An 18126-nucleotide genomic window follows, 5' to 3' on the forward strand; every position below is an offset into this window, starting at 1 on the left:
CAAGACAAGAAAAAGGAAGGGACAGGAAGGGGGCTACTCAGCTTGCTAGAGACTTCCTCCAGGAGTCTGAGGCAGTTGGGCCTCCCTACTGCTTTCAAAAACAGGGTGGGCCTTGGTAATGCTGGGATACATCTAAAGTCAGTTCCCTCCTCTCGGGAGCCTTAAGAAAGAACAGAGAATCTCCAAGATTGACCTTTCCACAGACCCTAATGGAATCGGGCTTCCTATTCTCAGCCAACTGGGGTGAGCATTTTGCTAATTGAGAAACAGCTGAAAGCAGACTGGCTGTGCTTCACCTCTGTGGACCTTAAGGTGTCACCCCCTCTCCTAAGCCTCTTTGTCAGGGCTGGAAGCCTTCCCAATTATCTATGGTCTCTGACAAATTCCAAATGCCATCTTCCAATTGGTGGGTTCCCCAATTTAGAAATGCATCTACCCTAATGTCAGTGGTTAGCAGAAATAATCTAAAGGTCCCTTCTAAGGTACTCAGAGATGGTTTCCTCCCTCCCTCCAGAAGTTGTTCATAATTTGCTAAGTGAGGTCTGGAAGAGAGAGGAGCAACTTCAGTGTCTGTGAGATGTAAAGTGGCACTTTTCCAGAAGGCATTTTGGCAGTATGAATCCAGAACCTGGAAAATGTCAGCTATTGCATTTCTAGGATGTTAACCACAGCACTACTTACCATAGCAAAAGTTGGTAATGACTTATAGGCTCACCACGGGAGTCTGGATAGGTAAACAATGTTATAGTCATACCACAGAATAGTATCATGGAAACATTAAAAAGGTCTTTATATTTTTAATTACATGGAAATAGTGTTAGCTAAAAACAGCAGGTTACAAAGCAATTACAACATCCCACTTACATAAACACTGTAACTATCCCTGTGCATGTATAGAAAAAGAAAATATACAAAATATATATTTGAATAGAAAATTTATTGTAGATTGTAAATATTTTTATTTCTGTATTATGGGATTATGGGTTTAATTTTCATTTTCCAAGGTTTTTACTTGTCTATTTTTATCAGGAAATTTAAAAAAAAATCTTAAGGATAGTTGCCATATGCCAGCCATACTGGAGGATGGTCATTCTACCTTGCACACTTCATGCAGAACAGACCTGGAACCCAGATGTCTCTTTTCTGCATTGTGCTGTCCCCTCCCCAACATGATAATCATTCTGCTACCGTGGGAGGTGGACAGAGCTACATTTACTGGAGGAGAAACACCCTTGCTGTCACACTAAGACCTGAAAATAAAGTTTTGGATTATTTCCATCCTTCTCCACTCCATGACTGCAGAGAATAAATGCTGAGGGTGCTTGCATGAGCCCATAAAGTTCTAAATGGCACCTTCCTTCCAACTGGTTTGCTTTGCTGAGAGCCACGGCCTCTGTGATGAGGTAAGCTTCAAAACTTATGACCACAGCTATTGGTACTATTTTCAAAAACTCAGCATCCACCCACCCGCCCTGATGAGGGATTTGTCCAATAGCCTGGGCGTCAGATTCCTGGGCTCTAGGCCTCATAGGTGATTCACAACCAGCCCCAGGCTGTGCCTCCTGGCCTCAGTTTCCCTGGCTTGCTCTGTTGATACTCCCCTCCTACTTTGCAGGGTGTTAATAGGTGTGAGGTGCTTTGAACTCCTCAGATGAAAGAGGCTGGAGAAGCAGCACCTGATTATTATCCCCTACAAGGCCAGGCGTGGGAGCAGAGACTGGCTGCTCTCATACTGTTCCAGCCATAGGAGTCTCCTCATCGCCCCTCACTTTGCTGCCGATACTGGAAAGCTCAGTCATCTTCATCTCAATGCCACTTCACAATCGATTTTCCTAAACTGAATTATCCAACTGTTCAAACCACCAGTGACTTATCTTCCCCTTGCTTTATGATTCAGTAATACTCTTCAGGTGTCTAAATTCTTCCTTCCGATTGGCTACAAATCCTGTGGGATACTGGATGTGCCTTTCACCATTAAGTATTCACAATTAAGAAGTCAGTGAAGTGGACTATGAGAGCCATGCTGACCGAAGTTCAAACTCACCTTTCTGTTTTCTCACTGAAAAGTGGGGCTTAGTAATAGTCCCATCTTGTCTGTATCTCTAGGAGTTGCTGTATGGACCACATGAAGACCACGTGTGTGAAAGCACTTTGGAAAACACCAAGCCCTTCCATGCGTTAACAGGACAACTGTGAACTGTTCCCTAGTGCCTCCAAGTTACAACTGCAAAATTAATAAGCCTGGGTTGCCACCTATTGGTTGAAAATATGAATTGCATCCAACCAGTTGCAAGAGTAAAGGAAGCAAACACCAGTATTTCCAACTTCAAACCATCTTAATTTTTGCCATGCCCCTACATGCTATTATATACTTAATATTTACTTTTCTTTAAACAACTCATTTTGTATAAATAACTTCATTTTTAAAGCAAACTTTTAATCACTACTATAAATGGAAAACTAGTTAGCATTTGCCAAAAATAGAATAAAACCGTGAAATAAATACAATGAAAATAAAATGTTAACATCTAACTAAGAAGTGTTGCCTGTGAAAGCTCAAGCTTAAGGATCACTGTTAAACCTGAAGATTAACACAAGCATATGATTGGAGAATGAGTGTCAATCCTCCAGTATGATCCTTTGCTTTGGGGGAAACACTGCCCTATATGAAGAAACAGAACTCTTTGGAGGGAAGGTGACATGCCCTTGTGTTCTACCCCAACTCCTTGGATGGTTGAAGAAAGTTTGAAAGCCACAAAAAGCGGAAAATAAACTCTTGTATTTGTAGCACATTCCACCATAGTCTGAGTGGGGTCAGTGCTGAATTCCCAGTGGTGGTGCCCAGAGCTCACTGTGCTGGGTGCTCTGCTTGGCACCATGTCTGGTTTTTGGCCAGGAGTCCTTTGCAGGCTGGGTGTCCCCTCACCAGCCTCCCAGCTTGAGCTGGAAGGACTGTTCTTGGATCTGCAGCCTGCTGAGCTGTCCACTGCTCACCCGGAGGCGCAGCTTTCCCCAGTGCTGGGTTGTAGGTCGTCTTCTTCAGAGCCCAGGTTTTTGCTACAGCTGCATAGCTTCCTGCTCCACTGACTGGTCTGAGGGTGCCAGGTACTTCTCCTGGATGCCCAGGGTGCTGAGGGAGAGTGCATCAAGGATGAAAGCACAAGCAAGCATGGGGAACTGGTGTGGGCAGGATCTGTCCTCTACTGATGCCTGCCCTCCAACCATGTCTGGCAGGTTCCTTCCAGCCCTCTCCCTTCCTTGTAATTATAGCTTCAGGCAACAGGGACCAACTGGGTCTGAGAAGCCCCTCAAAAAACCCAGACCCATATGCTCCTCTATTCACCTCCCCACATTGCTGTGACTCAAAGGACCAGACTGGCTCTGTGTTATGTATGACACATGCTCAGAGCCAGACCATGGTCGTTTAAATCCTGGTTTTGCCACTTCTTTTTTCTCATCTGTAAAACAGAGTTGTTATGAGGACCAAATGAGGCAATAAATAAAAGTGCCTAGCATGGCACCTAGCACATAGTAGGTGCTTAAGAAATGTTTGTGATGTCTCTTTTTCTGCCAAGGGAGGGAACTCACAGGAGCTCAAAGAAAACAACACATTTCTGCTTGGGCCACAGGGTGCCTTCTACCTCTCTCTGGGACAGCAGTAAGGACACAAATCAGGTTTACAAAGGGAAAGACCATGACGCTGCTGATGGAACCCTGTGAGGCTGGCTGACTGAGGTATGGGTCTGGGGTCTGACTAGGAGATGGGGGTTGACTGTGGCTAGGCTGGCCACCATGACTGCTCTACTAAATGACTCTAGTGTCAGTCATTGAGATTCTACAACCCGTGAGATTGAGGTTTCAACTGTTCTTCCAACACATGCTGAGTGAGGAAACTTGGACCTGTCCCTCTGTGCCCCGAGCGCCTCCCCTATAAGAGGACTGAATGAGGATTACATGACATCCTGCAAATGTTCAGGTTGCAGACTATTCTTTACCATCTCATGGATCCATCCATCAAAATCCAACTCAGCCCCACACAAGCTGACTCCGAACCTGTGCCCTTAACTTTTCCTCAGGAGGTTCACTCAGGATCAGTGGAATCCATCTTGCTTGACTTGGAATAATCTCAAACTGGCCTTGTCTGGCCTGAAGCCCACATTCCTGAGCAGGGCACACGAAACCCTGCATTCTCTCTGCCCATCTGTCTAGCTCTATCACTGGTCTGCAGCCAGAAGCCCTGTCCTGCCCACAAGTCATGCTATTCTACCTGCAACGCCCCAGACATGTCTCAACCTTGAACTCCTATATCCTGTTCTTTGTATGTCCTGTTCTCTTTGCCTTGAACTTCCTTTCCCTCTTAATCAGCCTGGGTAACCCTCACTTTGAGATGATTCAACTCAAGTGCCACGACGTCCATGACGCTTTCTTTACCCACTCACTCCTCAGCAGAGCTGACATTTCCTTTTTTTGTATGAATCCCTAATTATCTTATATACAGAGTGAAGCTGAACCTTAAGGAGGTTAGGGTGGGGGGCACATCTAAAATCCGCACAAATGTGTATGGTTAAAATACCCTTAACATTCCTTAAATCACTTATGAAACACATAAAACACTTGGTTTTATGAATAGAATTCTATATGATAATATGTATGAATGCATAAAGTAATGTACGGTGTGCAAACTATCACAGCACTATTGAAAGTTCCCCTCCCCTTTTTTGCTGAGCACATGCAGTTGAACTTGCCAACATAAACTGCATGTGTGAGGCAGCTCCTCAGGCCCTTCTCCAGGCACTGCACACTCTGCTGCCATCGTTTGTAACTCGTGTTTCCCTGTGAGCTGTTTCCCACATGTGAAAGGGCCTGACCCATTTCAGTAAGTGTTGGTGGAAACTATTTTCCTCCCTACACAAGGACTCTGGAGACCCCCTTGTCTCCAGCATCCTGTGTAGATGCCCAACCTGAAACCAGCCTAGAGGGCCGAGACTTTCCTATCCTGCCTCACATGTGGCCTCTGTGACCTGAGAGACATTCACATGTGACCTTAGCTCCATCCCCACTGGTCCAATTCTGAAGGTCTAGCTGCCTCCCAGACAGCTCTGATTGTCCCAGGGCCCCCTCAAACATGGCATGTCTACCAGCTCCTAACCACGTGACAAACCTTCCTCTATTTTCTTGCCTCCGCGACTAGCACAACCACCTATACCGCTGTCTAAGCTAGAAACTGGGAGCCTAAATTCTGCTCCACCTCCATCTAGCCTATAAACATCTAGTCACCAACTCTGGTTCTATCTCCTTAATATTTTCCCAGTCCACACCCTTCTTTCTATTCCCACTACTACTGTTTCATCTCTTCTCACTGAGAGACTGTAAGAACTCCCCTGCCCCCACCAGATCCCTTAAATGCATTTTCCACTCTGTACATCACATCACATCACACCCTGCTCTACAGTACTACACTGGATCCCAATGCTCACCCATGAGCTGAAGTCCACACTCCCTAGCAGGGCACTCAAGGCCTCCATCACCAGCCCTGCCTACCTTCCCTGAACCTCCCTTTCCCCTTCTCACTCAAGACACCAGGCAAACGGAATCTCTTGCATCTCTCCCAAATGACCAATGACCTTTCATTCCTGGGCCTCTGTATTTGTTGCTCCTTCTGATCAATATCTCCCCCTAGTCATTGGGTACCACCAACTCTGAAGCCTTCTAAGGGACTAGCCTTTGCACATGAGACAGTCACCAGGGAGTCCACCTGGTCAGTATGAAGTCAGTCATTTACAAGGGTAGATGTGGCCATTCCTGAACCCCGTCTCCCCCTCTTGGCTGTGGCTGAGAGGCTAGAGAGCAAGGATACGAGGAGAAATGGAAGTCAGCTCCCATTGCAGCAGACATCATGGCCTCCAGGCTTCGCTGCTCTTGGACCCCGAAGCAGTAGCCATTGGCTTTATCCACAGCCTGCAGGACCCGCTGGATACTCTCCTTGTCCTGGGTGTGGAGGAGAGAAGCAGCTCTGTGAGTGAAACAGGTGTATGGAATTGAGTTGGCAGTCTCCAAACACCCCCACTCAATCTTGCCTCATGAAGCCTTTGTACATGCAGCTTCCTGAGCCTGGAGTATTGGGTTGTTGGAAAAGTCATGACGTATTTTTCTGTTTTTCGTTGCAAAAATGCATCATGACTTTTCCGACAACCCATTAGTCCTACATGTTCCCAGAGGCCTAGCTACATCCCATCTTTCCTCCCCGCTAACCCACCTAAATTAGAACAGACCCTAATAATAAGCTCCTCTATGCACACCCACAGTCCCCTGGGTTTATCTGTATTGTAGCTCTGATCCTACCATCTTACTAACTATTCATAAGTTATTAACTCATCTGCCTCCCCTACTTGACTGTGCATCCCTTGAGGTGAGGGCCTCATTTGTCGAGGTATCCCCAGTGCCTGGCACAGTACTTAGCTAACAGTAGGAACCCAATAAATATGCATCTAACCTATTTGCTCATCCACAGAAAAGTAGTAAGAACAGTTCATACATCACATTATGGGAAGAAGAGATCAAAATAATGCATTACAGTCCTTAACACAATGCCTACCAGAGAGAGCCTTCAATAAGCGGTATTTGTTTTGATTACTGTTACAGGGTTCACACCTTCTCATTTTAGAGGAGAAGAGCGTCATTAAAAAGGGAAGAGACCAGTTCACTCAAGCCCACCTATGCAGAAAGGAATCTAACAGGCACTGGTGTCTCCCCGGTTATCTTTGCCAGGTGCCAGGTAAGAGGCACAGGGGCTGGGTACTACTTTGCAAAGTCAACCATTAGTTGCCCATCTTGAAGAAGCCTGAGAGACTCGTCCTTAGTCTTGGTCAAGTCCCTTGCTGGTGACTTTCTGAGCTCATCCATTTTCACACTGAGGAGGGAACATGTGTAGAGAGGACCCAGCAACACAGAATAGATAGGGCCAAAGTTTGGTCCACTCTCTTTAATGGAATCCTGCCCACCAGAGCCCCTGGTCCCAAAACCAAAGGAAATGAATGATAGTTGGACCTAGGACAAAGACCACTGTTTGAGTCCTCAAAGCCGCCTGTACCCGTGGCTTGGTGAGGTCCCAGGCACTGTCAGAGCCTACAGCCAAGGCCTCTTAGTCCCCCGTACCTGGATATTGAGAGGAATGAAGGAGACCAGGCTGTAGTCTTCAATGAGCTGCACCAGTTTCTCATTGAGCTGACGGTAGTGACGGAAGAAAGGGTCAGACGCCAGGTGGTCGAGCAAGTAAGAGAGGTCCAGGACCTCTGTGTAGTAGTCCAGGTTGAAGGCTAAGGAGAGAAACCAGTGTTTGAAGTAGCTGGCATCAGGCTAAAGCCCTGAGGACAGGAACCATATTTTCTTTCTTTCTTCCTCTGCCTTCATTCATTCCCTCCCTCACTCATTTATTCATTCAACAATGGCACTGAAATGAAGTTACTAAGAAAATACTTGGGGGCCAGCCAAGTGGCTCAGTTGGTTAAAGTTGGCTTAAGAGCGCGAGCTCTGAGCAACAGGGCCCCCGGTTCGATTCCCACATGGGCCAGTGACGCTGTGCCCAAGCTGAGCTGTCGCTGAGCTGCCAACAGGTGAGAAAATGGCTCAGCTGGTGTAACAAGATTGCCTGTTCAATGGTGAGCTATGCCCACCCGCAACTAAGACTGAATTCAGCACCTTGAGCTGAGCTGCCGCCAGATGGCTCAGTGGATAGAGCATGCGCTCTTAACAACAAGGCTGCTGGTTCGACTCCCGCATGGGACGATCGCTACGCCCACCCGCTACTAAGACTGAACACTGCACCTTGAGCTTAGAGGCCACGAGCTGCCGATGGGAAGTCAGATGGCAACTGGCACCCTCCACAACGAAGATTGAAGAACAACAATTTGGCTGGTCCCTTCCCCAATTCCCCAACACTGTTCCTCTCCCCCAATTCCCCAATAAAATCTTAAAAAAAAAAAAGAAAATACTTGGTTTCACTGGCTGGCTCTGTCATTTACTAGCTATATGGGCAGGTACCCACCTCATGAAGCTGCTATGAGGATTAAATGCTATAAACTCTAGCGCCTGATACAGAGAAGTGCTTGATCAATGGTAGTAAATAACGATATTGAACATGTACCAGTTACAGTGCTTGGTCCCTCTTTCATGAAGCTGAGTCAGGTAGCATGCCTAGGACCCAGCACATACACTGTACAGACTCTAGCAGGGTGGCCTCTGGGTAAATCACTTTCCCTTTCTGAGCTAGTTCCTTCTTAACGTAAAATGAGATCAGACTGGATGACTTGATGGTCCCTGACTCAGTTCTATGAATACAAACTTCCCACTAAGAGAAGGAAAGTGGGCCTCCCTGCACTGTCCATTTCAGCCTGGAAAACTTAAGCAGTTGGGATTACTCAGCAGGTCTGTCCCAGAGTGAGCCGAGGGAATCAGGCTGTCAGAGATCAATCAACTCATTCCCTGCACTCTGCCTCCCACATTCTAATCAGCTCTAATTAGAAACTAACACCCCTGGGCCTACAAGGAAGAATATCCTGGACATTCCAACAAACTTCTTGGGTTGCTTGGCAGATATGGTTCTCAATGAAAAATTAAGAAACTGGAGCCAGGTATACCTGAGATTAGATTTCATCTCAGCTAACATACTAGCTGTGTGACCGACTTTGGGCTATTCATGCAAAGTCTCTGGGCCTCAATGGCCTCATCTGGTTTGCACGTCAGTGAGGATGACTGTCAAGAATAAGAGCTACAAAGGTCGAAGACCATCATGGCTGGAGGCTGTGAAGAGGGAGAGGGGGGCTTGGGAGGACTTTAAATCTAGGCATTGGTAAAATGGGGCTTCTGGGCTTGCCAATAGAGGGACCCGGACTCTGGGCTGAGGTGGCCCCTCCCAGGTGCTGACATCCCTCCATGACCTCACTGGTAGTCAGTCAGCCTCACTGGACAAGGGCCCTACACTTCAATCTCCCAACAACCTCCCTTCCTGCTTGCTGCTAGTCACTTCAGCTGTTCTTCTCTAGGTTCTTTGTGGCCAGAGGTGCTATTTAGGGAACTGATGCCCCCAACTCAGGAAAGCACTAATTTTTCAGGAAATAAATGCTGGCCATAGGGTTCTTATGCAACTTCCCTGCCTCATACCAGCCTGCTTCTCCAACCTTCCTCCCCACCTAGACAAATGGCACCCTTATTTGTCCACTGTTTCAGTCAGAAACCTGAGCGTCATCCTTAACTCCTGTCTCCATAGCTAATTTACAAACAAATCCTATTTCTTGAGCAAGTTTTGAATCTATTTCTCTCCATTCCCACTACCAATGCTTGCACTGCTGCAAAAATCTCCTAAAGGAGCTGTTTTCATTCTTGCCCCTTTCAATTCATTCTCCACAAAGCTGCCCAAATGACCTTTTCAGTTCATGCTATTCCCTTGCTTAACATTCATCAATGGCTTTCCTCTGTGTTTAAACAGTACAGGTTCTGAAGCCCACCTCCTTGACTTCATTTCCCACTGCTTTCCCTGACCACTATCCTGGCTACCCTGCACCCTCATTCCCACCCCCTTTGAACACACAAAATAGCTCTTTCCTGCCTGAGGGCCTTTACCCCTACTGGTCCCTCTGCATAGAACAGTTCTCCCTTAGATGGCTCCTCACCATTCTGGTCTCAGCTCAGGTGGCACTGCTCACTCCCTCTCACTCACTGTCACATCATTGTTTTAATTCCCTCATGATATATATTACCATCTGTAGCGCCCTTGTCCCCAAAACCCTGGCACAAAATAAATGGTCAGAGCTCAGACTGTGGGTATGATCACCAGGTCATGCATGGTCCACGGAGGCAGCCTCTTTCAGCTGAGATCTCTGCTTCACTTTGGCCCAGCCAGTGCCTTACACCTTGCCTGCCCAGACAGGAGATCTTACCCAGCTTCCCATAGTGCTCAATGAGGTCCATCTTGGAGAGGAGGTTGACGTGGGGCAGCTCTACGTGCAGCATGGTGGCCAGGGAGGTACACAGTACTGAAATGAACTTGGCCGGGTCTGTGCAATAGTGAGAATCCACCAGGTGGACAGCAGTCAGCTGGGAGGGAAGAGAAAGGATGAGAATGGCCTGGGGAGGCAGGGAACATCAGGGCTATGTCTCCCTCATCAGATTGCGGTCTCCGGAGGACAGAGTGCAAGCCTTTCCCATTAGACTCCTTCTGTTTCATTTCTTTTTTTTTTTTTTTTTTTTAGCTGAGCCATCCTGCCACCTGTTGGCAGCTCAGCGGCTGCTCAGCTCCGGCTGGACTTGAACCTCTGTTGCTCAGAGCTCAAACTCTTGAGCGAGCTCTTAACCAACTGAGCCACTCAGCAGGCTCTCCTTCTGTTTCATTTTAATAGCCACACTCATTTCCTTCTCCCAATAGATACGGGCATTTTCTTACAAGATGCTTTGCACTGAGCCTCTCTCAGTGGGTAACTGGTCAATTCCCACTGCATCTGACTCTATTCTTTCACTAACTTTGCTCTCCAATTCACAACCACCACCACCATGCCACTTTCCACATAACTTCTTCCATACTTTTAATAAACTTAAGTTGGGCACTAACACACCTATTTTGTAGATAAGAAAATTAAGGTTCTGAGAGATAAACTGACTTACTCAGGACCACACAGCAAGTCAGTGGCAGAGCCAGAATTCAAAATCACACCTGTTACACTCCAAAGCAACTCGGCCCCTACTTCATTGTGTGACATACAGGCATGGCATGTCCTCCCTGTCTTAGTTCCACCATCTGCAAAATAAGCCTGCCCGACCCAAGACGCACCCGGAGGTCCCACTGTGCCATCTGGGAGAAGATGCTACGCAGGGCACCGTGGTGTGTGCAGAGCTCCACTTGGCCTGGGCAGTCGAAGATAAAGTAATGGCCGCGGAGGGGGTCAAGCTTGGCACGCAGCCAGTCTAGGTTGGCTTCCAGGTACTCCATGCAGTAGAGCAGGCCGCCGTTGGGTCCTAGCCGCAGGGCGTCCATCACGTCGCTCAGCCCCACCAGCTCGCCCACGTCCACGGCGCATTCATAGGGCAGCCCCTCATTGGCCGGGTCCAGGTTCACCACCGCCACGCGACGGCCCAGCGCGCGCAAGAACTCACTCATGCCCAGGCAGTACGTGGTCTTCCCCGAGCCGGGCGGGCCGATCACCGCCTGCCCAAAGGCCGTGATCGGAGCAGCCCCCGCCATAGGCGACACGCGGCCCCGTGTGCAGCAGGTAAACTCTGCGGGCGGCCGCGCTTGAGACGAGCTAAGAGCGACAGGATTCCCGACGTGCACTTCGCGGGGAGCCGGTGGTAACGGCCCGGAGTCGCCTAAGGAGGAACTGCAGGAAGCCGAGCAATGCAAGGGGAGGAACCGGCCCGGTATTGACCGGTCCAGCACCGACTTCCGGACGACGTCGGAAATTGCTGTCCCGGAGGAAGTCCCGCCCTCGCGGTGACGACACAGCTTAGCGCCGAGGGGCGTGCGGGCTCGCCCCATTTCACCCCGTGAGGAATGGCTCGGGGTGTGAGGCGGCCGTGGGGAGTCTTTCTCGGAATTTACCAGACTTCCCGCCAGGCCCACATTTGAAGAAAAAGAGAAATACGTTCATAAACTTATTTATTCTTCCATTCGGTCTCAGACCGAGGCCACCTCCCGCGGATTCTCCGCTGTCTGGTTCCAGCCAGTAAGGGGTAGAGGCATTGGAGGGCCAGCTCCAAGGCCATCTCTTCTGAGCACCACAAATCCTCCCCTTCCCGGTCCCTTTCCCTCTTTTTGGTCTTCATGGTGACCTCCCCAAGGAAGGTTGTGTTGATAACCTCAGTCAATCCAGCTTTTCAGGGTACTGGGGGAGGCAAGAGGGGCAAGCCCAAACAGGGACCAGGGTTAGGACACCAAGGAGGAGACGTCATTAAGCCCTAATATCAAGTGGGAGGGTAGGGGGCTTTTTGTAAAAATGCCCTTGAGGTAGAGTGCCAAAAAGCAAGTTCAGAACAAAGCACCCTAAACAAGCCACACAGATTGCTGCTCCCAGACTTCTTCCTGCTTCGGTCGGGCATAAGGCCAGGGCAGAGGGCTGCCACTGTGCAATTAATGAGTGATCTTGGCTAAGGAAGCCCCCAAACCTGTCACTCAGGCTCTGAGGAGCTGCCCAAAGCATAACCGGAACCCCTCACAAAGGTCATGTCTGTCCGAAACTTCATGCTCGTGGGTGGCTGTCTGCGGAGCAGCGACTCCCCCTGGTCCTGGGGTAGAGGCTCATCATAAATGGTGGAGATGAGACCCAAACCGGTTCCACGGGGCCTCTTCAGTTGCCCAAAGGGCTGTAGCTTCTCTCCGTGGTACCTGGATTAAAAAGAGCTCTCAGTGAGATGGCTGCTCCTTCTCAAACCCAGTAAAAGGGGTTGGGAAAGGACGGGCGTAGCTACTACATATCTAGTTTGTCCCAAAGACAGCCTTGAAATCAGGATCTTTGATCTCCAGCACCCTTATATGTCCATCAACAGTGCCAGCAACCAGGGGCCTCACAGACTGCTTTCATTTTAAATAGTACACCAATTTTAGAACTGTCATCACTGTGACTTACAGGCACTAATTAATGGCAATCAATCATAAAGTCCAGACTCCTCAGACTAGAAGGAATGACCCCCCAGGAGATCCAGACCTACTTTTTCCTTCTAACTCTGCTTTGAAGTTCATCCCTAGAAGTCTCCAGCACCCATTCCAAAACCAGAGGGAAGAGGGAACCAGGTACAGCTGAAAGGCTCGCTTGGGTCCCCAGGGAAGTCCCTCAGCCATACTCACCCTAATCCACGCTTGCATCTAGGGTGCTGACCGTCATTATCCAGGGCCTCAGGCAGCCCTGAGCACCGGCTGCCCAGGCCCTGGCCCTCAGCCCAGCCCTGCCGCTCCATCACTTTCCGCCCAATGCCCTGCAGAGGGAAGGGAGAAGACTCAAGAGATGGGGCTCTTAAGCGGGTGAGGGTGGGAGGGGGAAGAAGGGATGGAATGGGAGTGGAGAAGGAAGAGGGGTCAATGGACTGGGCACAGTGCTCACCTTGGTATGGCGCTCAAAGGTGCCCACCTGGCGTTTGATCACAGAGCCGTCCTCCTGACCATCACGGAGTCTTCGTTCCAGACGCATTTGGACAAAGTCTCGGGCATCCTTGTCTCCACAATCTGAGAAAGCAGAGCCCAGTTTGCAGAAGGGTTTCTCTTAGCAGAATGGGGGAAATTAGGTTTCTAGGACTTCCTCATAAGATTTATGTATTCATCTTTATGGTGTTTTATTACTTCATTATTCTCTCTCATTAGACTGGGAGCTTGCCAAGAGTAGGAACCATGGCTCTCCCATCTGACAGATGAGGAAATTGTGGTACAGAAAGTCATAGAGCCAACAATGAGAGACAGAATTAGAACCAAGTCTTCCCCTCCCACCACCATCCCCAGGTCATTTTTGATTCCAGAATCTAAATTATTAAACAGAGTCTGGGCTCCTAACCCTCCCATTACCAGGGCCTGCCCATCAGACCAGAGCTCCCTGAGGGCTGTCCCCCCATGTCCTTGCGCCACAAAGAAAGAAAAAAGGCTCTGCCTAAAACCAGCACTTAATGTACTTAACTAGAGGTGTCTTAAGAGACGAAATCTCTCAATAAACTACCCCAAGGGAACTGGTGTGCTGTCTCAGCCACTGCTAAGCAGGTCTGGTAGTGTCACTGCAAGGCCAGGGCACCAGTTCCACCTCCCAGTACTGCAACCTCTGACCCAGTACCAGTACCTCTGTCGTAGTACACACTCATGTCCACATCCCAGTCATCAGCTGTCTGTTCATCAAAGTCTGCAGATACAAAAGCAACAAGCAAACAAAGTGAGCTAAGGACTCTCGGTTGAGAGTTAAATCTAGACTTAAACGTATGTTTCTACAACTTGGGGCTTTTGATTGTAGTCTTAAATCTCTCCTCTGGGAGGGTCAGTCAGAATTTGTGGGAGGGCATTCTCTCTTCACGCCACTGATTCCCCCACCTCTACAAAGGGTGACTGGTCTCTCTTATACAGTGAAGGTAAGCCACTTTCCTAGCCCTTCATTTGGGCCCACTGCCAGGGAATCCACCCTGTGGAACAGAGAGCCCTGAGCAAATGGAGCAGGGATCACTCCCACCCTTGCCTAGTGCCGCCATTACCTCCTTCTTTCTCCTGCCAGAACTGGGCATCGGTGTAGAATACCAGGCCAGAGCCACCCTTCTCCCACTTGAGCTCAATCTCCTCCTCAAAGAGTCGCTCAGCAGTGCGCTCCTGCCCGGTCACGTCCTCATGCAGTGCTTCATGCCGCTCCCACTCCTCACCCCGGTCATCGTCCTGGGAGAAGGTGGGGAGAGGTGACCTGCCTGTCTAGCTTCCTGACCTTATGCTCACAAGGAGGGCAGCTCAGGGCACAGAAGGCCCATGAGATGGGCCCTCAGCATCATTCCTCCAAATTTTTCTGAGATGCAATGTATATATTAGCCCATAAGGCCTTGACCAACACATTTCTCCCTCCCATTTCTCAACATACTTGGCTCCTTCCCCTGACAAGCCTGACTCACTTTTATTCCTGTGCTTTTGGTCATGTTATTCCCTCTGCCTGAAATATGTGCCCTTCTCTCTCACCACCTTCTCTTCACTTGGTTAAATCCTCCTCATCCTTCAAGTTCTACATGGCGCCGCCCACACTGAAGCCCACAGCATTCTCATTGGTTCTAAAATTCTCAGTGCTAATCAGTACACACTGTTTAGGCCTTTATACGTGTCAAAAAGAAAGAAGGGACAAGAACTAATACCTATTGTCTACTGCGTGTCAGGCCCTTCACATAACTTAGTTTCTTTAATCACCCCAACAACCCTGTAAGTACCATTATCCCCATTCTACAGATGAGGAAACCTGGGTAAAGTGATTTGCCCAAGATACACCAAGAGAGTGGCAGAGTTAGCATTTAAACCCAGCTCACCACACCATAAAACCTTTCCAGGTGCTGGTTCTCTCCCTTCGGGGAGATTTAAGGCTCTTTGATGGCAGGAAATGGGTCTTAAGAGTGTCTTTGGAACCCTGTGCCAGCCCGTGTTCACAACTGCTTGACAAGACTTGTGGAATGATGGGATGATTCCTGGCTTAAATCTTGGGGCCCCCTGTCCCAGTTAAACTCCAAGAGGCCTCAGGAATCACTGCTGCAGAACAGGTGCTGGAGAAAAAGCAGGACAGTACCAGCTAGGATGTGGTCTGGATGTTAGCAACTCTGAACTTGGAGCTTTGAAGATAAGAGGTAAATTATTTTTTACCCAGAGTGTGCATTGAAAAAACAAAACACAAAAAAAAGGTTCCCAACAAATTACACTGCTCCTGATTTTATCGATGAATAGCCAAGTTTGGAGAAAGAGGTAGAAATGTATATTTCATTAATAAAGTTAAAGTGGAGGCTAGCATTTAATCCATAGACTCAAGGTCAGAAAATAAAGGTGACTTCTCATCCACATAATGAAAGCACACAGTAGTTAGACAAGCAGTAAAGGGGACTGGGTTCACATCCCAGCTCTGCCTCTACTTTCTTAGATGATCTTCTCTCCTGGTCAGAGGTTTTCATCTATGAAAAGGACCCTCCTTACATTCCTTCTGAGGGAATGAAAAGAAGACCCCTGTGAGAATCTTCTGAGAAAACTTCTGGCCCCTCCACCCAAAGAAATGCATATTTGCACATGCAATTGTAGCTTTACTTTCAATGTCAGGGAGTTCTAACTCTTCAGAACCCTCCTGAGGAGTCCAGGTTTAGAACTCTTGTAATGTATAATTGAAGAGTGGTATTATTAATGCCTTGGCTTCTCTAAGCTGCCAGCAAGGACAGGGTGGCTCGCTGTACTCACGTCATCTGAATGTGACTCCGACTCCTCCTTGTCCCCTTCCTCCTCGGGCTCTCCACAGGGGCTGGCTGGTACATCTGTCAGGCAGGTTCCCTGGGGTATCTCCTCACCCTCAGCTGTGTATACAAGCTCTTCCTGCTCCACAGCCTCTGAGTCCTCATACTCAAAGGGCACATTGCCATAGCGTCGGGAGGAGCCTGTCTTGGGGAACTGGAGCTGCAACTGGGTGATGATCCGAGGAGGCAGGCGGCAGGCCCGGATCAGCTCCAAAAACACCCGCAGGGGAGTCCCCACATTTCCATTGGGCATCAGCACCGGTGGGTTCAGCTCTGGCAGTTGCTTCAGGTCGGCCAAAGTGAAGGCTTCACTCTCAGCCTTCCGACTCTGTAATTCCTTCCGGGTCTTGAAGGGAAAGGAGCCCAAACCTTGGAAACAATGGCAGGGAGAAGAATGGCTCTTGAACCCTAGAAGCCTCCAGCAACACTTGAGCCAGAAATCGGTCAAGGTTTAAATCCTTTAGCTTAATGCTGTTCCTCCCTTTCAAATTTCTCCCAAGTCCCTTCCTCTATTCCCTGATCACAACCACCTAGTAATGTCATGCCATTTCTCAGCACCTCAGCTGAACACACAAATCTGTTCCAGATCTGGTTCCTGTTGACCTTTTGATTGTCAACTGCCACCAATCCCCACCCCCTGCACACCCTCATACCATGTGCTCCAGCCACATGGAACAATTTGACATGTCCTGAAAGCTTTGAGGGCTTTCACATTTCTGTGTCTTTGCAAATGCCATTTACTTTGAACACCATTCTTTCTTACCAACTCCTGTTTATCTTTCAAGATCGAGATGAAAAGCCACATTTCCTCAGCCCTCTAGGAAATTGGTTTCTCCCTCCTCTATCTTCTCAAAGCGCTTGATGATAAACAGCATAGGCTCTGGGGCAAAATGCCTGGGTTTGTACTGTGACTCTGACGCTCACTAGCTCTGTAACCTTGGGCAAGTAACATAACTTCTGCATTCCTCAGTTTCCACACCTATAAAATGGTTAGCAATAGCTCCTACCTTATAGGATTATTGTAATGGAATCATTAAGAAAATGAAAAGCTTAGAACAGTGCCTAGTAACTACACAGGAAGTGCTCAGTAAATGTTAAAACAATTAGAATGGCATATTTGTGACAATTATCTTTTTACACATCTGTCTCCCTTTCTGGATTCTGAGCACAGAATGTGTCCAGTTGTTCTCTGCATACCAGCTAGAGTCACACTAGGTCTAGGAATATACGCTAGATGTTGAATGAATGAATTAAAGGGCTCTGCACTGTTTCCTGTTCCCCATCAAAGTGATTTCCCATGAAAATGGGAGCTGTCCACAGAAGATATTGTCTCTTCATTTGCATCTTGAAAAGATAGAAGTGGGTGGGGAGCCACGAAGACAGCGCAATGAAGAAAATAAGTGGATTAGAAACGCGATTTCCTTTTTGTTTTATGCAAAATCAATTCCTCTGAGAAAAAGGGCTCAAAGGGGGCAGAAATTGGAAAATGGAAGATCATCTGCATAGGCTTCTTTCCGGTTTTTGTTCCCCCTGAGCTAGACTAACGTGCAAGTTGAGCCTGAAGCTCTCTGTCCAGAAATGACCTAAACTTCTAAAGGGTCGTAACCAGAAACATGACTATCCTCATCACCCCTCAGGAAAGGTGCCTCTGTTCCAAGGCCAGTCTATTATCTTTCCCAACCGTACCTGATGCCTCAGTAGGTAGCCGAAGTCTGCGGATGAAACAACGACCGGGCAACCAAGTCCCCTGAGAATCCAGCCACCGGCGGCCCGAGTACATGCTAAGAAACTTCTGGGCTTGAGCCGCCCCCTGTACCGAGATAACGCAGCAGCAGGTGCGGGTCTGAGCGGGAGCAGAGTTCCGAGTGGAGGGTCTGCGGGCATCGGTGACCGAAGTCTGGGACAGATCCTGGCCAACAGGAGTTTGGACAGAATCAGGCGCAGCCTGAGGAGGGGCCCGCTCAGGACGATGCCGGTAGTGGAAACAGAGGAAGCCACAGCCGCGCTGTTCCCGGAACTGGCTAAAGTAGCTCCGTAGCTGGGCCGAGCGCAGCTCCGACGGGATGCCTCTCACTATTAAGTAAACAGCCGCCTCTTCCTCCGCCTCGCTGGGCACCGCCATCTTGGATTGTCACATGATCGGCTGGAACCAAC

The 18126-nt window shown here is 48.6% G+C and overlaps 2 protein-coding genes across 3 annotated transcripts; both read right to left on the bottom strand.

Moving 5' to 3' along the window:
• Window positions 1–773: 773 nt before the first annotated feature.
• GPN2 (GPN-loop GTPase 2) lies at window positions 774–11601 on the bottom strand. 2 transcript variants are annotated; one of them, XM_019650204.1, is made up of 5 exons: window positions 10823–11601; window positions 9936–10092; window positions 7156–7316; window positions 5858–5988; window positions 774–3130 (listed from the first exon to the last, which is right to left on the bottom strand). In XM_019650204.1, exons 1-5 carry the CDS (start codon window positions 11525–11527, stop codon window positions 3058–3060), a joined length of 1227 nt encoding a protein of 408 aa, XP_019505749.1. In that variant the 5' UTR covers window positions 11528–11601; the 3' UTR covers window positions 774–3057. The 2 variants fall into 2 exon arrangements, with proteins under 2 accessions (XP_019505749.1, XP_019505750.1); XM_019650205.1 differs by lacking the exon at window positions 774–3130 and having other exon boundaries at window positions 5864–6013.
• Window positions 11602–11634: 33 nt separating this feature from the next.
• GPATCH3 (G-patch domain containing 3) lies at window positions 11635–18126 on the bottom strand. Its single transcript, XM_019650203.1, has 7 exons — window positions 17659–18126; window positions 15920–16341; window positions 14209–14383; window positions 13806–13865; window positions 13086–13207; window positions 12833–12960; window positions 11635–12373 (listed from the first exon to the last, which is right to left on the bottom strand). The coding sequence occupies exons 1-7, from the start codon at window positions 18092–18094 to the stop codon at window positions 12157–12159; spliced, it is 1560 nt and encodes a 519-aa protein (XP_019505748.1). The 5' UTR covers window positions 18095–18126; the 3' UTR covers window positions 11635–12156.

This window comes from Hipposideros armiger, unplaced genomic scaffold (assembly GCF_001890085.2).
Source record: "Hipposideros armiger isolate ML-2016 unplaced genomic scaffold, ASM189008v1 scaffold_138, whole genome shotgun sequence".
NCBI classification, from domain to species: domain Eukaryota; kingdom Metazoa; phylum Chordata; class Mammalia; order Chiroptera; family Hipposideridae; genus Hipposideros; species Hipposideros armiger.